The 25760-nt window shown below is 45.0% G+C and overlaps 12 protein-coding genes across 12 annotated transcripts; 6 read left to right on the top strand and 6 right to left on the bottom strand.

The window, feature by feature from the left end:
- Positions 1–422: 422 nt before the first annotated feature.
- V865_004131 (uncharacterized protein) lies at positions 423–2687 on the bottom strand (the record flags this gene model as incomplete). The annotated part of the gene is made up of 4 exons (XM_066227916.1): positions 423–731; positions 806–916; positions 1008–1163; positions 1254–2687. The coding sequence occupies 4 exons, from the start codon at positions 2685–2687 to the stop codon at positions 423–425; spliced, it is 2010 nt and encodes a 669-aa protein (XP_066084013.1).
- Positions 2688–3159: 472 nt separating this feature from the next.
- Positions 3160–5361, bottom strand: V865_004130 (isocitrate lyase; the record flags this gene model as incomplete). The annotated part of the gene is made up of 9 exons (XM_066227915.1): positions 3160–3244; positions 3309–3361; positions 3420–3557; positions 3644–4390; positions 4441–4553; positions 4617–4790; positions 4856–4971; positions 5032–5201; positions 5302–5361. The coding sequence occupies 9 exons, from the start codon at positions 5359–5361 to the stop codon at positions 3160–3162; spliced, it is 1656 nt and encodes a 551-aa protein (XP_066084012.1).
- A 2623-nt stretch (positions 5362–7984) lies between these two features.
- V865_004129 (uncharacterized protein) lies at positions 7985–9198 on the bottom strand (the record flags this gene model as incomplete). The annotated part of the gene is made up of 5 exons (XM_066227914.1): positions 7985–8275; positions 8345–8385; positions 8480–8564; positions 8650–8709; positions 8785–9198. The coding sequence occupies 5 exons, from the start codon at positions 9196–9198 to the stop codon at positions 7985–7987; spliced, it is 891 nt and encodes a 296-aa protein (XP_066084011.1).
- A 469-nt stretch (positions 9199–9667) lies between these two features.
- Positions 9668–10798, top strand: V865_004128 (V-type proton ATPase proteolipid subunit; the record flags this gene model as incomplete). The annotated part of the gene is made up of 6 exons (XM_066227913.1): positions 9668–9762; positions 10033–10141; positions 10214–10250; positions 10319–10473; positions 10628–10717; positions 10781–10798. The coding sequence occupies 6 exons, from the start codon at positions 9668–9670 to the stop codon at positions 10796–10798; spliced, it is 504 nt and encodes a 167-aa protein (XP_066084010.1).
- Positions 10799–11407: 609 nt separating this feature from the next.
- V865_004127 (adenylate kinase) lies at positions 11408–12591 on the bottom strand (the record flags this gene model as incomplete). Its single annotated transcript, XM_066227912.1, has 5 exons — positions 11408–11658; positions 11728–11909; positions 12025–12232; positions 12335–12470; positions 12532–12591. 5 exons carry the CDS (start codon positions 12589–12591, stop codon positions 11408–11410), a joined length of 837 nt encoding a protein of 278 aa, XP_066084009.1.
- Positions 12592–13410: 819 nt separating this feature from the next.
- V865_004126 (uncharacterized protein) lies at positions 13411–14815 on the top strand (the record flags this gene model as incomplete). Its single annotated transcript, XM_066227911.1, has 7 exons — positions 13411–13525; positions 13614–13721; positions 13787–13857; positions 13922–14067; positions 14132–14179; positions 14267–14441; positions 14552–14815. 7 exons carry the CDS (start codon positions 13411–13413, stop codon positions 14813–14815), a joined length of 927 nt encoding a protein of 308 aa, XP_066084008.1.
- A 126-nt stretch (positions 14816–14941) lies between these two features.
- V865_004125 (uncharacterized protein) lies at positions 14942–17699 on the top strand (the record flags this gene model as incomplete). The annotated part of the gene is made up of 4 exons (XM_066227910.1): positions 14942–14963; positions 15224–15350; positions 15435–15465; positions 15654–17699. The coding sequence occupies 4 exons, from the start codon at positions 14942–14944 to the stop codon at positions 17697–17699; spliced, it is 2226 nt and encodes a 741-aa protein (XP_066084007.1).
- A 471-nt stretch (positions 17700–18170) lies between these two features.
- On the bottom strand, positions 18171–19694 carry V865_004124 (uncharacterized protein; the record flags this gene model as incomplete). Its single annotated transcript, XM_066227909.1, has 5 exons — positions 18171–18256; positions 18348–18456; positions 18540–18557; positions 18626–19254; positions 19427–19694. The coding sequence occupies 5 exons, from the start codon at positions 19692–19694 to the stop codon at positions 18171–18173; spliced, it is 1110 nt and encodes a 369-aa protein (XP_066084006.1).
- Positions 19695–20905: 1211 nt separating this feature from the next.
- V865_004123 (uncharacterized protein) lies at positions 20906–21598 on the top strand (the record flags this gene model as incomplete). Its single annotated transcript, XM_066227908.1, has 1 exon — positions 20906–21598. The coding sequence occupies one exon, from the start codon at positions 20906–20908 to the stop codon at positions 21596–21598; it is 693 nt and encodes a 230-aa protein (XP_066084005.1).
- Positions 21599–22317: 719 nt separating this feature from the next.
- V865_004122 (uncharacterized protein) lies at positions 22318–23160 on the top strand (the record flags this gene model as incomplete). The annotated part of the gene is made up of 2 exons (XM_066227907.1): positions 22318–23027; positions 23100–23160. The coding sequence occupies 2 exons, from the start codon at positions 22318–22320 to the stop codon at positions 23158–23160; spliced, it is 771 nt and encodes a 256-aa protein (XP_066084004.1).
- Positions 23161–23392: 232 nt separating this feature from the next.
- V865_004121 (uncharacterized protein) lies at positions 23393–24226 on the bottom strand (the record flags this gene model as incomplete). Its single annotated transcript, XM_066227906.1, has 4 exons — positions 23393–23536; positions 23597–23711; positions 23779–24100; positions 24172–24226. 4 exons carry the CDS (start codon positions 24224–24226, stop codon positions 23393–23395), a joined length of 636 nt encoding a protein of 211 aa, XP_066084003.1.
- Positions 24227–25030: 804 nt separating this feature from the next.
- V865_004120 (uncharacterized protein) lies at positions 25031–25654 on the top strand (the record flags this gene model as incomplete). Its single annotated transcript, XM_066227905.1, has 1 exon — positions 25031–25654. The coding sequence occupies one exon, from the start codon at positions 25031–25033 to the stop codon at positions 25652–25654; it is 624 nt and encodes a 207-aa protein (XP_066084002.1).
- Between the last annotated feature and the right edge of the window lie 106 nt (positions 25655–25760).

The following is a 25760-nucleotide window of genomic DNA, read 5'->3' as shown; positions in this document are numbered from 1 at the left end:
CTAATTGCATGGATGCATGGATATCTGCTATGGTACAATGCACGTTCCTAAAGATATCAAAATCGGTTTATGTCTCTTATACTTGGCTGGATAAAACTTAGATGCAAGGGCAGATTGTTCGATAATGATAATGATGATAAAGGTAATACATCCTATACATACACGTACAAATGATCCAGCCAGACTGATAATCTAATCTACAATTTCATATTTTCACCACATTACAGAGGATCGTCAGGTATATCGTATATTGTATACAGTAATTATGAACACATGATTTTTTACCTTGAAAGGCTCCTGAACGGACCTCACCTCATTCGGTTTATTGACCTCATTATCCTTTCTACTTATCGATTCTACTAGCCCCAGCCGACTGAACGTATTATTTTAATTTAATCTATGCTCTTACCATATCACTCAACTTATAAATGCAATTTCAATTCCCCGTTCCCTTCGGAACCCTCTTTCTCTCTATCACCTATGACACCCACCAAAACACTAATGTCGTCTTTCTTCCCACCAACGAAATCTATACCTTCTTCTATCGCTTTGCACATGAAGGGCGTAGTGGCTGTCACCAATTCGGAAACGGATCGTGCTCGTCGACATAACGCCTCGGATATCTGTTGAGGCGAGAATGGAGGGAATGACGTAGTAGAGGTGATAGGTGGTTGATCGTTCTGGGAAGATGAAGTGTACTGTAATACTATTTCTAATATATCTTCGTCGAACTATATACATATGACAACCAATTAGTTGATATTCTTCCTCTTATTGTCAAAGTTGAAGTGCGAAGTGAACTCACAAGATTATCCATCAACCCGTCACTTCCCAAAATCACCACATCCCCCTTTTTCACTGAGACATCGTACCGCTGGGCATCTTTCATGGGCTCATCACGACTATGTGTACCGACCTGGTCGATGATCAAAATGCAATCAGCATATATACAGTAGACAGATAGCAGGCAGACTGCATCGAAGGGATCTCGAAAAAATGGTACTCACCTGTAAAGGGAAGTTGAAGGCATGTTGCATCTCCTGAGTCCTGAATACCACTTCACCTTTCCTGATCAACAACAAACAACAATCACCAAGATTGGCAATATGTAAAGTGGAATTATGGAGTAAAGCGAGTAAACAGGTTGATGATCCATGAATACCCTATGAATCGAATAGCATGGCATCAGTAATCGGTTTTGTACAAGAAATGGTTGATTATCCTTCTCTATGATGAGACATGACCCAACTCACCTCGTCATTTATACATGATAGGCACTTCTCAAATCCCCTTTGCATGATCTCAACAGGATCTATAGGTCTTCTCTCTCTTTCTCTCTTAAGAATTTTCGCTTTCCCATTGATAGACCCTGAACTTGTTGATGATGGAGCGGTTGATATCGAAGCCGAAGACGACATCTTCATGCTACCACCCAATTTATTCTCCCAAGATTCCCTAGCCCATCCTTGCTGTTTCTGTGTCGATTTCTGATTTCTATCTTTGTCATTACCCTTTTCATTCCCCTTGTCTCTCGGTAAGAGGTAATACTCTTTCCCAACCCACCAGTCATTCACTTCCTCTTCCACGAAATGCGTCAACAACCTACTCCATCTACCTGGATCAGCCTTTTTCTCACCCGACGAAGCAGACCTGGACCATCCTCCTACTCCATCTGCTATGCAAAGTCCATCCGATCTCGCAAAATACGCATCTTCACCTACGCCTATAGACTTGAGTACTGTCGGCGGATCAACAGGGGGTAAAGGGTATGATCTCTGACGGGGCGGGGTAGGTGGTCGAGATCTCCTACTGGACGATGGGATAGGTAATCTCTCTTTGGCAAGGCCTGAACATCCTAAGTGGAAAATCAATGTCGAAGAGTACGTAGATGGTAGGATTTCCTCTTCATTCTCATTATTCAGAGGATAGTCATATGAAGTATTTGACGAATGCTCGTTAAGGCCCAATAAGGAGTTTGAAGAGAATGATAGAGAAGACGAAGAGTCGTTGGAGTCTGATGAGATTGGTAAAGGACTAGGAGAGAGGACGGTATGTGATTCGACGGATCTGAGAGTTTTAAGAGGTTGATTAGGACTATTACCCCTTGATGTAGAAGCGGAAGAAGGTGGATCAGGAGGCAGGTTATCGAACGTGTTGCCTGAGCCATAATTTGGATTTGAGCTGAAGGACGAAGATGATTCCAGGGATGTGAGGAGCGCTTCCAAGCTTATCTGAGCAGGTGAAGTGGATGAAGGTGGAGATTGGAAGGAGAGCGATTTGTCGAAGAATAATGAGGGTGGGATAGGGGATGTGAGGAATGCCGAGGGGGAGATGGATAATGAAGAGTATCGTCTGGACTGGTGAGTATACTGATTCGTGTTGGTAGTCTTTAATCGTATTCGATTGGAAGATGAGGAGGAAGATTGGTACGAGGTGACGATATCACTGGGTTGATCCCATGTGGGTAATAATGATATCGAGGGAGAAGGGTTGTTTGGCCACCCATTCTTAGTTGATGTTATTGTACCAGAACTATTATGGCTTGAAGACGAATGAGTGGAATATGAATGGCCATGTTGACCGATGACAGGTGCCAAGGTTATTATACCAGATGAAGAATGATGATATTGGGATACAGTCAGATTACGAACTAATCCTTTACCTAACCCAGGTTTAGGCTTGGACATCTTGCTAGAAAGAAGCTTTGATAAGCTTGGGAATCGTCTATATCATTATCTCGTTGCGGTTGTCGTGGAGGTTTTATCGTGAGCTTATAGTAGGACGTTGAGTCGTGCGCTGATTATGGAGGACTCTCGTGGTGTTGACTGTTATCTGATGAGATGAGAAGATGGATGGATGATGAACATTGGAAGATGCTGTTGGTTGCGACATGTCATATCATGGGAAAAACAAAAACACTTGAATTGATTACAACATTACAACCGGTTTCTAATCATCGATTCCTCATTTACCACAATCGGAAGTTGAATACTAATGATCATGCTAATTGATTACCCCTGGTTCCCATGAAATCCCTTACGGCCGTACAGATACGATTGCATCGTCTTTCCAACATGCGAACCAAACAACGTATACATATCATTCGATCTTCTTTCATAGTATCATACAAAGAGGTATCAAAGTACAGATCAAACAGCACTACAGCTTATGTAAAGCTTTCTTGGACTTGTCATCCCCAAATTGTGATTCGGTAACTCCCTTACCCATTGCAGCGGTTGACGAGCTGTGTGTGAAGATGACAACGAATAAGTCAGCTGGGCAGGATGTACTTGGCATGGAAAACTCACACTCCACCAGTGACGGTCATCATCATAGCGTCTGCATAATCAGCTCCGGACCACTAGAAAACAACCAGTTTAGTTCAACTTTCTCTGTCAAAGGAGAACAACCCTACTAACCTTCTGGTGAGTCAAGACATCGCATCCGATCTCCCTCTCTTTCCTCTGGATCAGCTCGACGTACGCTTTCATACCTTCTTGAGAGAAAGCACGAGCGAATTGATCGTTTATGTATGCGTTGGAGTGGAGTCCGGCGAGCTATAAGATCAAGCATACTAAATTAGCCGACATCCGCGGAACATCATCTCGCCTTATAGCTGTTGAGTCTCGAATGGGTTACTCACAGTGATGAACTGGAAGATGAATCCCAATTTTCCCAAACTCCATACGAAATCTTTCATCTCCTTTTCACCTAAACCAGCTGCGTCCCAATTGAACGACGGACTGAGGTTGTATGCCAACCAATGACCTGGTCTTTCCTTGTGCACACCTTCTGCAAATTCCTTTGCTTGAGCGTAGATGGGCGATTTCGTTTCCATCCACAGGAGATCGGCGTACGGGGCGAAAGCGACCGCTCGATTGATCGCACATTGTGTACCACCTTGATATCTGTAATAACCTTCTCTTGTCCTTGGTGTATCCCAATTCCAGTATGGAGCGCTCTTCAATCCGTATTTCTTCTGAGCCAGTTGCAAGGCGCCATTGTGTGATGCATGGGCAGTACCGCTGACAGCTTTTAAGAATTCTTGAACTTTACCATTATCGACTCCCTGGGCGGATAATGCCTTGGCAAGTGTTTCAGGGTATAGTTGTAAGTTGGCTTTCTTCATCCATTGATCTTCGATCTCCTGTAAGGCGGCACCGTTGCGTCCTTCCAGCTCAGCAGCAACCATGATTTCGTTCAAGGAGATCAAGTCGGGATTGGTCGAACCGAGGATGAAAGCGTGATCTCGAGGATCGATGTTGGAGGTGATCAGTGTGGCAGCTTCAGAGTCGGTTCGAGCGACGACGAGGTTGGTGGTTCCCATTATGTCACATTGGAATCGCATAGCCACAAGTCGGTTGATATGTTCGGAGATTGGAACGAGGACCTGAATGTTTGGTCAACATAGATACGATGACTTCGCGTTTATCCACTTACCTTTCCAGCCATATGACCACATTTCTTGGTACCTGGAGCTTGATCCTCAACGTGTATACCAGCTGCACCAGCTTCGACCATCATTTTGGTGAGTTTCATAACGGCAGTAAGACCTATCGAGCAGAGTCAGTTATAACCCGCCTCATGATTAAATCATTGAGTTTGCCTTGGCTTACCTCCATGACCTGTATCGGCATCAGCTACGATAGGTCGTAAGTAATCAATGGGAGGACCGAGTTTCTCTCCCTTTTGCAACGCAGTCGACCTCGTCCATCGTTGTTTTCGATCATGGAATAGTTGAGCGGTGAAAAGCTGAGCGACTTTGTTGGGTACAGTGTTAGATGGGTAGTCTGAAAGTCCAATGATCAGCAAAGTTCTTCGTTGCACACGATATGCAAATGAGCGCTTGGCTTACCTGCAAGATCAGGTCCTGGTTCCAAGGAGCTCGAAGCCGTTGAAGAGCATTGCCATCCTGATACATAGACAGTCTCGAGGTGTTTAGCCATCTGAGTGAGCTGGACAGGATCAAGGCTGCACCATTCGGGTGATCAGCTGACCGGTGCGTTGGACTGTAATATATAGCTGGCTTACGCTCCATAAGTAGCGGTACATCCACCACCTTCACCTCTTTTCTTAGCTTCGAGGATTTTCCATAATTTCTTGGCCAGTACGTCGGAAGGGTAAGAGATGGGTAAAGTACCTCTCTTGGAGACTACATCGGCGGCGGTGAATGGACGGTGAACTCGGGCGAATCGAGGTTGCTAGATACGCATCTCATGTCAGCTGAGTGTAACCTACATAGGATCAAGCTATCTGACGAGGTGTGGTGATAATGGAAGAAGTGGATTTAGCTCTACACACCTTTTGAAACTCTTCTAGAGCTTTGACTTCAGCGTCGAAGATAGCTTGTTCAGATGCCATGGTGGCTTGGGTTAGGTTGGGGATTGAAGAGAGGTCTGATTGGGTTGAGGCGTTCTAGAGTCGAGAGGATGTTACGACTTGGTATCGGGTTGTTCTGATAAAAAAGCAGACACAAGAAGGATGAATTGAATGAGGTTAGCACTCTTTGCACTACGTCCTCTTGCCATTTATATATAGTTTGTTCGACCTGTTCTGAATCGATGCTTTGGCTGTGAAAACACCAACACCCAGTCGAATTTTGTGAATGACAGAGTGAACATGATCGGCAATCGTATAACCGACGGATTTAGTCGGCATTGATCAACGATGGCATAACCGGTGGGAACGAAAACATACGAGTAGGTAGATTCGAGTCGAATTGCATGCACATGCATATCAGATATGCTAAGAGAAGAGCACTTGACAGAGGAGGAATGCAAGTTGAATGTTAGCGAAAGGAGAGATGATGGACGGAAGGAGGGATACGGAATGATAAAAAACAGGTCGGACATAACGGCATTGTCGTTCAGCTCTGCGTTCAGTCAGACAATGCTTCGTAGCTACATCAATCTTCTAGTATCAGCTACCTTTCACCACATGGTAGGTGATGAGCTGACCTTTCATCACTGGAACTTTGCCAGATTCAAATTAATGTGACTTGGGCGATTGTCTTTAGCATGATCGATGTTGTCATCTATGACCTATTGCAGCTTTTGATATGGTTCCCTTTACCCTACCTATGAATGTTGAGTCGGAATGACTGGGGTTTGCCATACTGAGGAATGAGGGGTACGCTATGCTTGAAATGAGATGACAAGTGAAATGATAATATGCTCGAATGAGAGGTTTAAGGGGAGGATGTTGTTGAGTAGAATATCCATGCTGCAAATGTATGCCATGAATATGTGATTATGCTCAGTCGGAAAGATTGTAGGGCTCCGCCGATTCCGCATTTCGGATCACCATTGGGGGAAGGTCAATGCGGAGAAACAATAGTGACCTAGTAGTATCTCTTCAGCCGAACAACGTGTGGCAGCCTGTTGTCAACGCAGTGGGAATTCAATCTGACTCGAACCGATCGCAAGGTATGATCGTTTTCCTTTTTAAACTGATTGATAAATCATGCACACTAAATTAGTTGGTTATGTGGTTCAACCCATCCTTTGATTGCTTTGATTTTGATGATCTGTTAATTCCTTCGCATTGCGTTGCGCCCATGCTAATTAGATGTTGAATCATGTCGTGGCGATTGTGGCACCTGTCGTCGTCTAGTGACATCTTTCAGTCAGAAGATGTTTATCGTTATTGAGAGCAATCGTCAACGTATGAGTCAGTCTATCAACATGTATAGGGTTGAACAGTTTCTATCACTCCGAAGAAGAGGGTTTTGGGGAAATCACATAGTAAGAATAAACATATTATAGATCCTGTATCATAAAACTTGCTGGTACCGTACCCCGTTCTCTCTGCGCCACTTTCTTTTTTGATCGTAGATTTTCGTTCGGAGCTGTGTCTCAATAACGGATATTTATAGGATCAAGACAGACATACTGGAGCTCAGACAATACCAGTGCGTCATTTCGATTCCTTTGATGATAAAGTATGAGGACGGTAGCACCACAACAGATTATATCATTAATTTACAGTATCTTGATGGTGATACAGTAATATCAAAACGTTAGATCACATCATGTGAGAATACCCAAACATCAAGCCAAGCACCATGAATATGGGCGCACTGGAATTCCCGTTAGGATCGGATCAAATGATCTTTAACGCTACTGTAGTTAGTCACCACCAAAGTTGAATTGATTGAGGGTATACCAATAGCGTCATTTGTGCAATTTATCTACTACGCTATGCAGGATAAGCGAAATCAATATGAGTTGTTGTCCTTTCATTTATCAGTGTACTGTCTCACTTACTTCTTACTTCTTACTTCTTGATTCATCTTCTTAAGAGCTAACAATACAATAGTACCGCCTTGATGGTTCTGACTCGGTGTATATTTCATCAATATTGATGTTATGGAAAACATACCTCTTAGGCGTTGTTGATAATGATGATGTAGTGAAGGTTCGAATGCATATATGTATATATGTAATCGATGATCAGCCAGAGATGTTGGTAGTTCAGGCGCAACATCGACTCTTCCACTTCAGAATTACTATGATAGTTTCTATAGGCGCACCAATCAACTTCATATGGTACGTTCCTGTCCTTCTTGTGTCTTATACTTTCCAGCTTACCACTGATTTCCATACCTGTATACTGCATTCCCAGTGGCTTTTCCGACCCAAACTGTACCTGCCCTCCAACATGTCCATGCAAGAACCTTCACCCGTGCGCTCAACAATGCTGTTATCGGATCCCCAAAGGTCTAAGCGATAGATCATATCATGAAGCTATGTCCGGCAGAGGTCAAACTCAAGGTCAGGTAGTGTATCCACCTCCTCCTCAGGGAGGGTATGATACGTTGGATATAGGAAGGAAAGGTTGTTGTGGTTGTGTCATCATGTAATTATACCACTAATAAAGATGGATGTACAACTTTGGGATTTCATATCATTATCATTATCATCGTCATCATACAGTTTTATCATTGATATGGTATTTGATCCTGTTGAAAATCTTACAATCATCCTCAAGCTCCCGGTTCTATTTCCATCACTTTCTCTTTAGCTTTAGCGGCCCTCCTAACGCCTCTAGGGATGAACGTCAAGCTACTCTCCATGATAGAAGTGAGATCATCCATATCGACTTCTTGTGCTTTGTCATCCCTTGCTATGGAATGATGGTCATTATCGAGCGACGTGGACGGTGTGTGACCATTCGGATCGTTCTGTGATGTAACTGTATCTTTATGTGGCTGTAGATCACGTCGAGGTCGAATGAGACTCATTGCTAGACCATCTTCCTGGACGATTGCGTTGATCTACAGATCGCGAGAATACAATCAGCTCTTTTAACTAAGCAGTAAGTATAGATTGGCGAACAGACTCACACCATGATTGGTTATACCGAAGAAATAATTTGAAGGATAATCTTCTCGAAATCAACAGTCAACAACGATGGCTCGATGAGCTGACGATAATTTGAAAGACTCGGATAGAGAAGATAAGGAAATATGTCTACTCACGATGCTTATCTACCATGTGTCTTCTCCTCTTCTTCGGATCTTTGAACTTCCTACCGCACTGGTTGGGGTCAAGGAAACATTCGAACTGTGTGAACAGAAACCAGGTCGATTAGCTATGCTTTGCTTTGTGGCCTAGTGCTTGTCCGACAAAGCACACAACAAAGACTTACGATTCTTTGTCCATTATCTTTCTTCTGTCTAGTTATGGGATCATGCACTTCCGTATGATGCTATCATTCAACTCTGAATATCAGATAAGCTCTTTTGATATTGTATTGCATTGCTTTCTAAATGACCAAACTTACGATTTCCAATAATCTCTCATCGGGAAAAACTTTCAAACACTCTTTCATCCTTTTCCCTTTATTCATCCTTCCACCTATAAAACCTTCTGGCACCTGTTCATCTGGCGAAGCGAATTCCCTATCACGTATGGGAACATGACATATCCACTTATGGAACGTGTGTTGATGTCTATCCAGCTCTTCTTGACTAGAGTATGATGTCGACGTACCCGGCTGAGAACATGTTGGAGGTAATACGCATAGAAACGGTTTAGTCGCTTCATTGGGTGATGAGGGACCTTTATGAAATTTCGGTGGAGGTGAAGGCGTTTGGTACGTTGATGTTATTTCACCTCGAGAGGAAGAAGAGCAGGAAGAAGAGGAAGAGGAAGATTGTGATCTAGCTCTTTTGGAGCGAGTCTGGTATATGTCCATGGTGAATTGTAAGCATTATCGTGGGAATATGCAGAAGTACAACGACATGAAGAACGAGCTTAAGAATGATTTAGGTTCTGATTGTTGCACTTAGTGGACATTCAAGGTGGACGACCTCCATCTGGGTCAGGTGCCACATTCAAGTATATCGCCGTAGCTCCGACCCACTGAACGAGAGCACCTTGTCATCGGCTGTGGGCGTAGATTGGTGAGTGAGCTCAGAGTGTCATTCACGTTCTATTCAATGCATACATCGATACCATCTTCAACCCACCATCGACCTTTGGTATACTCGTTCTTCAATCGAGCTCATCAGCTTTCAAATCAGGTAGGTAAATTCGCTCATCGACATCTTTCTTCATCATCGCGAAATCCGCTTCATCGCCCATCGCCCATCGCCATTTTGCTGATCTGTATCCTGTATATATAATAGCCTTATCGACCTTCCAGCCTATCACCTGCAGCCACAATGTCCACCGTCGCTGAGCTCTGTCCAGTCTACGCTCCCTTCTTCGGAGCTATGGGATGTACTTCCGCCATTGTATTCACCTGCATCGGTGCTGCGTGAGTTTATCTCGTTTTATATCAACATAGGCAGGAAGGAAAGGTGTCATGAGATGGGTTGGGTTTGTACCTTTGTTCTTGGCGGCGAGGGTGTACCTCGTACAACTCGATACGATCTTTGTGAACATCCCATTCACATTTCTTCATCCATCACTACCAGTGTTGGAGATCGCATGGACGCAGGAGATCATCTTCCTTATGTCGATCTGATCAAACTCAATCCATGTTGTTGCCGCTCAATCATCGCTGACATCGTATGATTGTTACCAGCTACGGTACCGCCAAATCAGGTGTAGGTATCTCCGCCATGGCCGTCCTCAGACCTGATCTTATGATGAAATGTGCCATTCCTGTCGTTATGGCTGGTATCATTGGTATCGTGAGTCTCTCTTTCTCTTCCACGTGGACCGGAAGACTTGCGCCGAGCTGATCGACCTTTTTGTACATGTAGTACGGTCTCGTCGTTTCCGTGTTGATTTCTGGTAACCGTAAGTTCAGCTGACGCCTCCTCCGAAACCTGTTATGGCACTCAGCTGACGGAGATGTTTGAACGTAGTCGCTTCTCCTATGCCTTTGTACACCGGTTTCATTCAACTCGGTGCTGGTCTCTCGGTCGGTCTCGCAGGTTTAGCCGCTGGTTTCGCCATTGGTATTGTAGGTGACGCAGGTGTGAGAGGTACTGCTCAACAACCTAGATTGTTCGTTGGTATGGTGAGTTGGAGCCCTTTTTGGCATTTGCCAATCATAAAAGCGGGAATCGTATACTTCGGTCTGGAGTTATCTGAGTCTAGCCTTGTATCGATAAAACCCATCATCGACACTATGGTCGAAGAATAAATGCTAAATTCGTCTTTCTTTCGTCCAGATTCTTATCCTCATTTTCGCCGAAGTATTGGGTCTTTACGGTTTGATTGTCGCTTTGATCCTCAACACCAACTCGACTGTTGATTACACCGTGAGTGGTATAATTTTACTACGAAGGGCTCCAAGTAGCTAACTTGATTTTGTGTTCTTGTAGTGCTCAATCTCTCAATAAGTTGATTTCTAATCATGACCAACCCATTCGACCAATCTTCCTCCTCCGATAACCATCATCTTCTCCATACCAAACTTCATCATCAACATAGTAAAACCATGTATCCCTTGATCTACCTCAAAACTTATACCGTATCACTTTCCGGTCTCACTAACCCAGTGTTAGAAGATCATCACCATCATCCTTATTCTAGATAGTGCTGTTGTGTCCGAATGAAAAGTAAATATCTGTGGATGCAACGTCTGAATGAATCACCATATGACCCAGTTTTAGTTACCCCTTTGAGAATGCTTGGTTGACGAGTTGGGGGAGGATAGAATGATGCTCTCGTAATGAGAATGCGGTGAACGTGACAGAATGATTTACGAATACCGAATACAATTCAACCACCCTGTTACAGACCGATGATCGCACATTTGACAAACTGATAGAGAATATGTGCAACTATATGTCCAAGTGGAACAAGTGACATGTTTGCAACAGATGGTAATGGTTTGTTCATGTTCATGTTCATGTTAAATGCATTTTTCCTTTTATTCGTATTACCCATCTTTCCCTGGACGTCGTTGCGACCCTTTTTACAGTATATTCCTCTATATCATTAAGACATTACTCTCTAACCGTCTTACCTTCCCTTGTACCTTCTAAGATCTTAGCGATCGAACCCCAAACCAATTTAGGTGACTGAGCGGCATCTACGGGAGTCCATACGCCAGTTCCCTTGTAGTACTCCACGACGGGACCGGTCTGAGCATGGTAAGTCGATAATCTCTTTTTGAGAGTTTCGACATTATCGTCTGATCGTTGGATAAGGGGTTCTCCGGTGATGTCGTCGGTCATAGGTTTTTTAGGTGGGTTGACTATTCATCATAACAAGATTAGCCATCCCATATGTATGATAATTGTACAGTTTATGCGACCAGACTCACATTCCTTGTGATAACTTCTACCTGAAGAGGGGTGTACCAATCTACCTGTGATTCTAGAGATCAAAAGTGCGTCTGGGATTTTGAGCTCGATGGCGTGGTCGATAGCTTGTTTGGCATCTTTCAACATCGCGTCGAGCTTGGATGCTTGAGGGACAGTTCGAGGGAAACCATCGAGGATGAATCTAACCGAATGATATTAGGACGGATGAAAGATCAGCGAGGTGGTCCAATGGGAATAGGATATATATAATCGATATCTGGTATCTGGTATGAGGTCAAGTAAAAAAATTCACTTACCCATTCTTACACTCCGCATTCTCACTCAATTCCTTCTTGATCATACCGATCATAATTTCATCCGATACCAGACCACCTTGATCCATGATTTTCTTGGCTGCTTTACCCAGTTCGGTCTGTTTGGCAACCTGACTTCGTAACATGTCACCGGTGGCTAGGTGACAGATACAGTATTTGGAGGAGATGTTGGGTGCTTGAGTACCTTTACCTGTTGGTTGTGAGGGGAGGAATTAGAAAAGAAAAAAGAGAGAGCTCGATCTGATTAGCCATACTTCTCAACTTGGAGTGAACCAATCACGACTACACCCACCAGCACCGGGAGGACCGATCAATACCATTCTAGGAGCATCTTTTGGACCAAGACCAACAGCGGATTTGGCAGAGTCGACAGCTGAAGAGACAGTCGAGGAAGCTTTGTTCTCGAGTTGGTGGATTTTATCTTGGAGCTGTACGTCAGATATCAGTCGATCAGCATCTAACCTGATACGCGATACAGATGGAACTCACTTGAGATACCAAAGTCTTGAGGTATTCTACCTCTGATCCTGAACCAGCAGCTGAAGCCATTTTGAAAGCTATACTCAGCCGTCAGCTCACGGTCTTTTGCACAGTCAGTATAATAATGAGGAACAGACCTACATTAGCGAGTGGGGATGATCTAGGTGATCGAAGAGAATGAGTAGATGGGTATTATACTTTTGGATAGCTCTTTTGTATTTACACTTTTGATACTCCCATCCCAATATGAAGGGAAAATCAAGGAATCTCGTGTCTACCACCGAACAACGCCGTGCCAATCCAACCCCCAACATCCACCTCATTTACCGGGACATGCAGATGCCACTCTCACCCACAGCACGGAGTTTACTCTTTCACCTGGACGTCAATTGCACTCAATACCACGTGTAAGAAGCAGTTGTTGACGCGATTGATATTTGATTACGTAGGTATGAAAAAAAAGGCAACCAAGAGCAAGCTTGGGCCTCGTTTCATGGATACGCTAGCTAGTGCCAAGTGCAAGTACAAAGTACAGCAAACACAGCAAATAGATCTTGTTGGTCTTCATCTCTTGCTTCCATCTGATATTCATCTTCATCTTCATCTTCATCGCATTACTCGTACAGTGTACTCGTTCAAGCTCAACGCTCATTCATAACGAACCGTAACCGATCAACAAGTCGCTCTTTTCACCTTTTACTCGTAAGTTGACAGATCCCCCTTGACAGAGTCACCTTCCTTTATCCTTCTTCACCGTTTCTTTTACACCCTTACCATCGCTATCCAGCTATCTCTTTTCGCCTCTTATCCGTTTATAGCTTCAATGGCTGTCGACTAATCTCACAATTTTGTGCTATTATTAGAAAACATAAAATACAGCTCATCAAGATGTTCGCCCTGCTTCCAACTCTCGCTTTACTTGCCATCCCCGCTTTGGCCCAAAATTCATCGTCCACTACTGCTTCGCAAACGGATATCGAAGCTATTGAAGCTCACTTCAAGCGTGAGTGATACATCTGTCCAAACTATGTCATTGAGTACAATTAATATCTTACTGATGACTCGACTTCTCGCTCTTCCATCGTATACAGAAGCCGAACTTGTCCCTCAATTAATCGAAGAGTTCGACCCCGAAGCTATCCTTACCGTCTCTTTCGGTGGTTCAGCTATCTCACCAGGTGACCTGTTAGACAAGGACGGTAAGTCATCGTATGCTGTATATCTGTCAAGACGGATTTTAACTCATAACATGGACGATTCTCAGCCGTCGCTTCTTCACCTGAAATCACTGTCACTCCCGAGAGCGCCGACAGCGATGATTTCCAAGCTGGAAAGGTGAGTGATTTACCTTCTTTTGTATGCAAAGTACGGTACTAAAACTTCTGGGCGTGCGCGTCAGCTCTACACCGTCCTCATGGCCGACGCCAACGCAGTAGGAACCGACCAAAACGTTACCGAACAGACTCGACACTGGCTTGTCAACAGCGTTGGTATCTCTGGTGATTCAGCTCCTTACGCTCTCAACTACACTGGAGCCACTACCATGTGAGTATCAACTGGCAAACCCTCAGGATATGATCGCAGCTGATTATCAATCATTAACAATCAGCACCGACTACGCCGGTCCTGGCCCTCTCGAAGGCACTGGATCCCATCGGTAAGTTTGACATTAATCTCTTGAAGAGAACTCGGTCTTTATCCCTCGGCTGTGAAATATACTGATTTTCTCCATTCTCACTCGCAGATACGTTATCGCCCTTTACGAACAAGGTGACGATTTCGCCGCTCCATCCAACCTCTCTACCGCTGGTGTAGCCCTCGGTACATGGTTCCTCAAGAGCTACGTCTCCGAGTCCAAGCTCGGTGATTTACTCGCCGCCAACTACTTCCAAGTTGAGAACGGACAAGCTACTTCTACTGTGAGTGATATCCCCAATGCTATAGAGTCTGCGTATTGTCATTTCGTTTGCGCATGCTGCTCAAAAGCTCTAAAGAACGATGGTGCTGATGTACTCGATCTATGACATAGGCCGAATCAACCACCCCAGTAGACTCAGCCACCCTCTCCCAAGCAGCTTCAACCACCGGATCTGGATCAGCTGCCGCTTCCCAAACTTCCGGTGCGTCCGCCGCTGCCTCAGCTGCTGGTTCAGCCGGTGGTTCCGCTACCTCCGCTGCTGCTTCGGCCGCTGCTACTTCCGCTCAATCTGGTGCTGGTAAGACCGGTGTGGCCGTCGGGATGATCATGGGTGCTGTTGGTGTTGTAGGTGCTGTTATCGGTGCTGCCCTCTAAGAGACGGGATGGTGTAGTGGATGTGGACAGACTATCATAAGACGGGATAAAATACATATTGATGCTATGGACTTTACTCTATCTTCTCCAACGTGTTATTGATGCTTCTCCCATAAATCGGTAGCAATGATGTACCGAGTGTCATACGGTATTGAGATAGCAAATTAAGATTCTCTACACCCTTCGAGCCATACGGAATTGAGCAAAGGACGACTTAGTTTGTCATTTGTAAAGATATATATTCTTTTGTCCGTCCATCTAGAGTGACAGTGGAGACCCCGCATCTATCGAGTGAATTGATCAAACGTCAAGCACGCATCGACCACCCGTTGTATCTCTTTGTACCTTCACATCCCAACTGGCAATCTCGTTCCATATCTGACCATTCACATCTTGACAACATACCAGGTGAACCTGAACATCGAGCGTCATTCACCTCAGACTCAAAAAGCGAACCGATTATCATCATTCAGGTGTCTGGTATAGAGTATCTTGTCAAACCCAGCTACTTCCCGAATAGAGGCGAAGAGGATCGGTGAGACATGTGAGTGTGATCCTAGATGTATTCAAGTCGTCCCAAAACTCGACTGCAGCTGATCATTGAGTCATGATATTCTAGGCCATTACCTGTCGAAAGGTCACAGGGTAGTGTAAGTGCACTCATTCACTGTCCCAAGTCGTTATCCTCATCATCCATGGAGTCTAGCTGACGACGGCATTGGTCCCCGCTACATTCTCTATCGCAACTCATGCTCTTCCTTTCAAATTCCAAACACCCATCACCATCTATGACTCTCTTCATTTTCATCCTATCTTATCCTTCTGACCTACTCCACAGGTCTCAGCCCTCGTCGCTCGATTCCAGACAGCTGCCAACCGCGATGCCGAAGCTACCGCTCGGGAAAACCGTCGAGCAAGCTTACAGCCTGGAACCGGCACCGGAACATTAGGTAACTCACGTAGGATATCTTCATCGGGATTATGGTCAGCTTCACCTAGTCCCAGTCCGGGCACCACACCGAGATTAGGTGATAGTACGACTTTGCCCAGTGTCGGGGGTACTACTTCTGGTTCTGTTCAGAATAAATCGGATGGTACAGAGGACATCCTGAAAGATGATACTTCAACCTTGGAGAGTAAGATAGATAAGTTAGATATCAAGGAGCAAGCAACACCGGAGAAACAGAAAGCCAAACCGACTCCTGTGCCTGTAGAGATCAAGGAAATCGATAATACCAATACCAGTGACAGTCCATCTAGACCCCCTAAATCGCCTAAACGATTATCTACAACAGGCGAAAATGTCAATGGGATGACTGCTTTACCTGTACCTGCAACACCTGAAGAACCGAAAGAACCCAGTGAGCCGAAGAAAGAAAATGTGGAGGAATCCGATAAGACTGTAAAGATGAGTGCCATCCCGGCTAGTAAGAAAAAAACCGACAAGGACTCAAAATCCGTAACATCGACTTATAAACCCCCTACCACTTCTACGCCTACGAAGAGAACCTCTACTTCTTCTTTCGGATCTTCAGCCAAAAAGACATCTTCGTCCCCTTCGACCACCACCAAACCACCTCTTCCTACGTCCTCCACTACCAAACCAAAATCACGTCTTTCCACCGCTCCTCCCTCAACTATCACGACTCCAACCAGAGCACGTACATCCCTTGGCCATCAATCTACCACCTCCAGCTCAACCAGCTCACGACCATCATCCACTGCCACTCCGCCGGTGGGACGTACCCCAAAATCACTTGTTCCATCACATACTGGCCCAACCCACCGTACTCCCTCCTCGGATAATCAAGGTCATACTGTGCCCAGTCCCTTGAAATCACACTTGACTGGAACACCTTCAAAACCTACTGCATCAAGTCTAGCCAAAGCTAGAATCCCCTCTGGACCGCTATCCACCGCTCCTCCTGGCGCAACTAGGGGTAAGAGGGAATCGTTAAGTCTTGGTAGATCCAGTGGGAGGAATAGTATAGGAGAAGAAAAAGGAAGGAGTAGTCCAGCTTCAGGCGAATCGAAAGATAAATCCACACCGTCTAAAACTTCTGGTACTAGCCAAGGGACGGGAAGTAGACTGTTACAAGGTACTGCTGCTTCCAGAGCTAGATCAGCTGGTGTACAACATCATGAATCACCTTCGAAATCTACATCCACACCGATGAAAACCTCTACGACTAAGACTACCTCGACGAAGTTGACTGGAACACCTTCAATATCTTCTACTAGAACACGAACTACTTCATCTAGAGCTAGAACACCAGCTTCTTCCACATCCACGTCAAGAGTCCGCGTACGACCGCAGTCCCACACTTCTGGCGGTACGAATGATACGCCCTCGAAAATTACAAATACCCATGAAGCTAACACTCCAGCTGTAGGTAAATCGCCTATTGGAAGACTTGGATTGGCAGCTGCTGGGATGAAGAGACCTGAGGGACCGATGAGTGAGGTGGGACAGAAAACGAGAGAGGAAGGGAAGGTCGGTAGGATCGATTCGGACAATCCAGGTCAGGAAGAGAATAATATTGATGGTAAAGAGATTTTGAAAGAGGATGATGACCAGGAAACGGAGGCGAAAGAGGAGATGAGGGATTTGACTGAGCGTGCACTGAGGCCAGCACCTGAAAATGATGGAGCAGAAGGAAAAGGAGAGACTAGGGAGAAAGAACATCAGGATCCGGTGGATAGGCCGAGAACGCCCTCGCCTACGCGAGAACTAGACAAGGAAAATGGAGCAACTCCAGCAAAGGTATCGGACAATTTGAGAACTTTAGGAGTAGATATCAATAAAGAAAAGGAGAATGGCGGTCAGGATTCTAATGTAGAAGTTGGTGATGAGAGCTTGGAGGAGATACCTGATATCGAGTAAAAGTAGATTGTCGGGAGAGAGTGTAGCGAGATGAGTCTGACACGTTAGGGATTGTCTGTATCGTCTGTTGTACATAGAAAAGCGGAGATGCACTCTCTTGATGTCCTTGATGATATGACTTGTGATTGATAGATTGCATCTGACTTTGTCAATTCCTTCCTTGCTTTTAATTGGATTTGTGTGGAGAGAATAAGTCAACATAGGTAGGGAACATCACAAATATCACTCGATGTGATCGCGATAGATGTGCTACACATGTACTCGTATACGTTCAGTTTAGATTCGTTAGAATTTCATTTCATTTCATTTATACTTATAATTGTATTTGTATTTGTATTATACCGTTTCGTGTATATATGGTATCTTCAATTCTATGCACTATTGGATACAGTATTATCGTCGATCTATCCCTTTCCTTTCCTTTATTCAAAAATGAAGATTAAGATGATACAACATATCCGTTGTAAAGATCTAAGTTGCACAATGTCCACCGTCAACCAAGAGGTCCGCTCCAGTCATGAATGAGCTTGCGTCCGATAAGAGGTATAGTACTGGGCCTGAGCGATAGCAATCCAATCAAAAATCATCAACATCAGTGCTTTGATTCAATAATTTTCCGAGACGGTAGATGAAATAGTTAGGACTCACCTCTAAATTCGTCTGGGGTTGATAATCTACCTAACAAAGAACCTTGTAACCAGATCTTGTTCAGTTCTGGCTTTTCGTCTAATTGAGCCGCAGTGAGAGCTGTTCGAATCTGCAAATGGAGAGATTCAATGATTAGCACCATAAAGAATGATTAGAATCCGAGTGATCCTATCTCTGAGACAAGTCACTCACATAACCAGGTGAGAGTGTCTATGTATCATACATATCCATTCATTAGCTCTTTTGTATACTCTTACGAAGCTACAAATCCCACTCACATTGACCCTGATCCCCTTTCTACTCCATTCCAAAGCCAAATTCTTTGCTAACTGATTTACCCCCGCTTTACTAGCATTGTACGCGGCACATTCAATACCCAAATTCGCAATATGTCCACTCATACTTCCCGTCATCGCTATACTAGCACCGTCCACTCCCGCCTGACCATCCATAGATGGATGTCTTTTGAACCATTCTTTGGCAAATGCCTGAGCACATAAAAAGGTTCCTGTGAGATCTACGTCGATGACTTTACGGAATTTCTCGATGGAATAGTCAACGGCAGGCATCATAATTTGTATACCTGCTGAAGTGAATAGTCCTCTAATTGGATGTTCTTTCGAATCCATCTTGAATAAGTCGGAGAAGAGGTTGGATACGGCATTTTGATCTGTAACGTCTAATGGATGATAGGTTATTTCCAATCCTTTAGATTTGGCTAATTCCTCTGCTTTACTCCATTGAGGTTGGGATGGTTCAGGTAAGAGATCCATACATCTGACGCTGGCTCCGCTCTCAAGACATGCATGAGCGATTGTGAGACCTAGACCACGTCCCCCGCCTGTGATGAGGATGGTTCGGTTTTTGAGGTGGAACAACTCTTGGGCTGGTAAAGCAGCGAGCGGAGCTGAAGGATCGATTCCGGATTCAGTACCTGTAGGTGTAAGAAAATTGCAATGCAAGAGAAGAAGAGAGGACAACACAGACATGGAAGTGAGCGTAGGTGAATTGAAGAGTATCATTCGTTGATTTAACAGATGTATGTCTTCAACATGTGTAAGATTAAGAGACAAACTTACGTGGAGGTGGACCATCCATTGGTTCTTCAGGTAAACCAGCTCTCTTACTTTCATCTTCCTTTACGTGCTCCGCTACTGGTTCTCCTGATGATACAGGTCTTGAAGCGTGTTTCGACGGATGAGCAGCCTGAGGTCGACCACTGTCATCTTTGTTGTCTAGTCGTCGGATGGAAGTGGAGAATGAAGAGCGAGTAGAGGGAGAAGGTAGGGCAATACGAGCTAAGCGCAGTTGAGGTCGAAGAGAGGTCAAGATTCTTGGTGCTGACATTATTATAACAATACTTGTATATGGATTTGCTGGAATGGCTAGTGAGTGGGAATTGGGATAGAGGGTGACCAACGGTTTATTATACCTTGTGTCTCCAGGTATGTATCCCAAAGTTGTGGGTTGTGCGTTGAAATTTTCATGCACATCTGAAGTTACATCACACTTGATGTTTATGACATCAATGATCACCTGGATCCTTTGAATCAACTTTGCATCCTCGGCTTAGTCCGTGTCATTTTCAGGTGCACTCATCCTTTTTATTCATTTCACCATCACTAGCTCCATCATCTGGGTTGGGCAGTACTCCGTATGCTTGGATTCCCTTCCTTCCTTGCTTCCCTCGCTCCTTGTATCTCCTTTATGCCTGCTCTCTGTTTGTCTGAGGTGGAGGCACAGAGAGGGGATATCCATAAACCCCACCATTGACTGTAAGAGTTACGTCACAGCGAAGTATCTAACCCTGAATCCACTTGGAGATGATTCCAATATTACGGTACTTTTTGGTGGGAGCGTGTTCAAGTGGATTGACGTAATTCTACTCTGAAGTGTATATCATACATATCATGCACTATACATAGGTTAAAGATACTCGCTAAGCGAGGAAAGCATGTTGGTCCTCATGGTAGTCTAGGTTCTGGAATTCGCTTAGAGTATGAGTTCAATTGGAGCCGCAAGACCCTTGTGCACCAGATGATTCCAGTGAAAAGAACACGAACATGCATAACGTGGAAGCAGATAGCCGAAAACCATAACTTCGTTGGCTGCTTCTGGTCCCTGTAAAGAACGCTCGCGACTTTGACATCCCCTGTTACTCGAAAGACCATAAGCGAAGCAACTATAGTCACATCCTTCGCGCGAAAAAGTCATGCGACGTAGGATGACTAGAAGAAGCATGAGAAGCGAAGCGACAATGGTGCATCTTCGTCAAAGAAGCGAGTCTACGTAAGAAGCAGCAAAGGAGCGATCAAGCTCAAGCCTCGAAATTCGTCTCAGCGTGGCAATCCTTTCTGAGCCAACCCTTGTGAGGGACAGAGGATGCGAGACTTGGCGATTCTGTTACGACATATGGAAAGGTACATATACATTGTCCAATTCGACTTTGATGTAACCAACATCTACCACATATCACTCAGAGATTTCTTTGCCCCTGTCCTCGATAAGTGCTGACATACCTGCAACTCGATTGTCAATAGCTCATATCCTTTCTAATCATGGCTGATTCAACTCCTTCAATTCTGGCCGGTGAAAACACCTTTCGAGGTGTGGTGACTAAACGAGAGACCATCGCTTCGCTTAATCAAGAACTTGACGATGGAATGCAAGTATTGTATTGCGAGGTCGTCGCGCCGACCGATTCAGCTGGCAGTTCGCCACTCTCACTCCAGAGGGATCTACCCGAACACGACAGTAAAAGTTATCTACTTCGATTCTCCGAGGAACATCCCCCTACAGTCAAGTATAACGATCATACTTTCACCCCATCTGGAGCGGTGGCTACGATCGACCTCCAAAAAGATCAGATGTGTGGCGATGAAAAGCCATACGTCCATTGTCGGACTAGCTTCTGGGCGCCTGTCGATGGTAACGGCCGAGGACGATACAAGGTATATTCGATTCCACATGGATACCTTGAATCCGAGAATGGGATGGGAACCAAGACTTCACAAGATGTCAGCCTTCTTGTACGAGATCCAAGTGATAGATTCAGTTCCGTCCAGAAACTGCCAGCAAAACAGGCTTCCATGATTTTAGCTCTTACGTTGGACAGAGAGGGTCAAGGCCAGATTTGGGAAACATCCTATGAAGATGTCAAGTTCTGGAACGCTCTCGAGGAAGATACGGACACTTGGGGACCTATTCCTTCAAAGGTTACTGTGTTCACTCGTGAAAGTGGCCAAGAATGAGATACCGACTAGCTTGATGATGAGGTCAAGGGACTCGGTCATCACCGCTTTACTATATTTGATCTTTCCCAATATCCATCTACATAGCCTCCCCTTGTGGATATGTTGTAGAGGCGTAAGGACCTGACCTATCATTCCCCAGCCATGAATAAGTAAGTTCTGAATGTTCGTATAAATCATTGAACCTTCTTCTTGGTGTATCTTCTTTGGGCATTGATGAGCGAAGCGATGGTCATCATTGCTACTTCTGCTTCACTTGATAGTTTCCAAAGTCATAGAAACGCCTGGACTCACTTGAAAGTTGATTTCTTGTCCATGCCCTTGGACTTCCATGCCATGTCGCCACTTCTCTAGCTTTCGGATAGGTCATGATCAAGACACCTTCTGGTGGAGTGGAGGAGTGATATGCTACACTGAAATCGGTTCAGTCATCCTTTGAGTCATTCTGAGTTTCCTATATAATAGCTTAGATAATCACATTTGAAAAAGGTGTCGCTCCAAAGAGAGATGATGCAATGCATAGCTCATGACATCAGACGAAGGCTCCCATCCCCTGGTTTCCCACCATCCTTTGTAATCGCAATGCACTTGGAGCATGGGTAGCTCATAGCATGTTCACCGTCCTTCTATACCTATAAATAGTCCCACCTTTCAATGGCATTCTGTCAGTACCTTATCCTTATCATTACCAATCATCAGATCGCCACTGGAGAATAAAAATGGCCGATACTCAGTCAGCCGCCGACCATACTTACTTGGGTGTCGTCAGAAGGGACCATAGGGGTGTGGCGATCGGTTCGAGAATAGAAGGGGTACACGACATGCAATATTGTATCGACTTCAGCAAGGAATCTTCCAAAGCGCTACCTCCCCATCTAGCCGAATGGAGGGGAAAGACAATCCCGGAAAGCGAACATAAATCAATGGTATTTGACATTTCACAAGACCAAACAGCCGAAATCCGCTACAGTGGCCACTCATTCAAGCCTTCTATGGCAATCGTGACACTGCCCCCCGCAGAGACGTCGTTCAGTAAGGATGAACATGTAGGCTGCGAGACTATCTTCGTTCAGCCTGTGGATGGCAACAGACGTGATCGATTCAAGGTCTATTCCGTTCCTGACACATCCATCAGATGTGAGTGGGACGACCACGGGGAGATAGATTTGTACGGATCTTCCAAAGCCTCGATCCTCATCAAAGATCAGAGTGACATGTTCCTTCCTGTTCAAGAGGTGCATGGGACCAAAAGACCTGGTGTCGTATCGTGTACCATGGACGCCTCGGGGCAAGGTGAGATCTGGGTCATTTCAAAAAACGATTACGATCACTGGACGGCTAGGTATGGGACCACGCTTGTGTGGGATCCTGTCAGAGGAGAGGTTGAGAGTTTCACTAGGGATCTTGACTCTGCCAATCAAGATGCAAGGTAAGCTTTGTTCGAAAGATCCTCGCTGTGATGTAAGCTCATACGTTTTTACACCATGTCCGCCTCGGCTAGGTCTGGCGTCATGAGCATGCTGTCAAAAGCTGCCTTCACCCTTCTGGATTGGTATGGCTAAGTGTTCCATGTCCAGTCTGTCTCACTCTATAACCGATTACTGTAAGCGATGGTGGGGTAAGACGTCACTATATGTGCAGTGACAGTCAAACGAGATACATAGCCTACGTATAAATTGAATGCATCATGAATCGGTAGTGCATCTTACGAAGTCGGACCTCCCTCATAATCTGAGCGAGGTTTTGGTAAGCTTGTTACATGCATGACGAAGGAGGAACTACCCCAAGTCGTGCCTAATGCAGTAATGCAAGACCAACAGCAGCACCGATAAAAGCCACCACTCCACCAACAGCGGTTCGTGCAGAGACTCCGGAGTCAGCATTACCTGATGGTGCGGCGGAAGCTCCTGAAGCGGCAGAAGAGGCAGCGGAAGTAGCCTATACAAGCATATCACTGGTTTAGCAAGTGTGCATGTCGTTGGCGTTCTGCTGACTCACACTTGAGGCATGACTGGAAGCGATGCTAGTAGCGCTAATGAGGGTTCTGGAGGCAGAATTAGAAGCCGAAGTTGATGAGCCGGAGATAGCAGCAGAGTCGGTGGTAGTGGAGTTACTTGATTCAAAAATACACAGTCAGCTACAACGTTGGGAATAAGGTGGTAATGGAACTCGACACTTACGAAGATGAAGTATAGTTACCACCTGCTGTCAAACTACCACATTCCTCCTTAATTTGACCGAGAGCAGATTGCAATAGAGCTTCATCATCTCCAGAGAGACCTCCAAAGTTATCTATGATACAGGTAGCGCACACCTCGTACTCGCTGAACAGAGAAGGTTGACAGATCTCGAGACACGCGTCGACATCTTGACCACCATCACATCTTTTTGCGAACTCTTGGGTACTGGCGCATTTGGAGGTACAAGCCGCCGGGACGTCGTCTAATCCTGCGGTCTGTCGGGAGATGAGGCTGGTTGGAGAGGCAGAAGAGGGGATGGCAACTATAAGTATAAGGGTCAGTACAGGGTGAACAGCAAACGAGACATATGGGATCTTTCAAAGTACAGCTTACAAGTTGATGCACCACCGAGCAGTGGGATGAGGGCAGCAAGTACAGCGAATTTCATTGTGAATGTGATGATATGTTGATATCCAATAGTACTGGGAAAGAAGACTGCCAGTCAGCTATGATCCAATTCTTCATAGTCTAACGGAAACTCACTAGGAAATGAGTGATGTTCTGAGCGTCAGTAACAGAAAGAACAGTACCGGTTGAAGATATGAACGAGAAAGCAATGAATGAATCAATTCAACTTCCCCTCCGAATACCTATGAATACCTATGGATACCTATGAATACCTATAAGCACCAGCATATGCATCATGACCAGAGACACTTTGACCACTTCGAAATTTTGAGAGATTTACGGTGGTGATCGAGATCCCTTCTCCATGGTCTGTGCTGAAACGATGGGTTATCTTCTACTCTGCTCTTCAGGAACTCCGCTTAGCCGACCTCTTGCTGCTGTTGATTGCCTTCCGATCCGCTTGGATTCACCGCCTCTGATGATTCTGTTTCGTTTTTTCACCCGGATATGTGCATCGTTGCATTTGAATTGATCGCGATGCGGAGCCTGAAGTCGGTGGTGAGTATCTCAACAGTGGTCTGAGCACTTTGAGCAATGCCCATCAAGTGTCATAGTGACAACTCTCAGTGAAGCGGCAGGTAAGTTACAGGTACTTTCCACATAGACACTCCGCCACGGCGCTCCGTTCTTTCTTTTATTGGGGAGCCGCAACGCATGATGTTTATCGACCTCCTTTCTTGGCATCTCAAGAGCACCGACCGACTGAGTGAAGTCTAGCTAAATATACGTTATTACATGATCACTGAAAGCATCCAATTATCTGACCACATCCTCACCATCCACTATGACTATGAGCGAAACCTCGTCATACATATCTACGCCGAATCAATATCCGAAAGAGCACACAGTGACCGAAAGTCCTTACTGCTTTACCTACCAAGAGATACTCAATGAAGACAACCTTCATCCCAAGCTAATCATCGGTATACTTTCCAAGGATCTCACTCAGCTCAAGCTGACAAGTACCAACGTCAAGATCACTCTATACCAACCGACCAGCACATCCGGTTGTCCGAGCGCATCACTCGATCCCAAGTTCTCAGATAATGATCTGATGTATCGAGCTGCCACAAGATCATCATCAGGAGGTAGAGTTCATTTCCCAACACTGAAATACGAACAGTTTGATACAGATACAGTATCATTTGGTCCACACTATTTGACTAAAGGTCCTCTGATACTGACTCATGCTCCAGAGCCAGTCAGGGAGATTTTGGATAAATGGTCTAACGAAGCTTCGACTACCTATGGAGGTCAATCCGTGATCTACCAACTGAAGAGAGGTACACTCACTGAGCTCTGCAGCACGACTAGGGCTGATGCAGACAGCCAGGATAGTAAGGGGTATACGTGGGAAGGAGCAGGTTTAGAAGAAGACTATGCACTGCGTACCTCACCTTCACAGTGAAATGATCCTTTGTAACAGGTGAGATGCTGCACAACATAGTCGAGGTGTAATGAGGAAGTCTATAGCATGTATATTTCATGACCTCGGTCTGTGAGTGATGTCATTT

The sequence above is a fragment of the Kwoniella europaea genome, chromosome 1 (assembly GCF_036810445.1).
Source record: "Kwoniella europaea PYCC6329 chromosome 1, complete sequence".
Lineage (NCBI taxonomy): Eukaryota > Fungi > Basidiomycota > Tremellomycetes > Tremellales > Cryptococcaceae > Kwoniella > Kwoniella europaea.
This window is presented reverse-complemented; position numbering and strand designations above follow the sequence as displayed.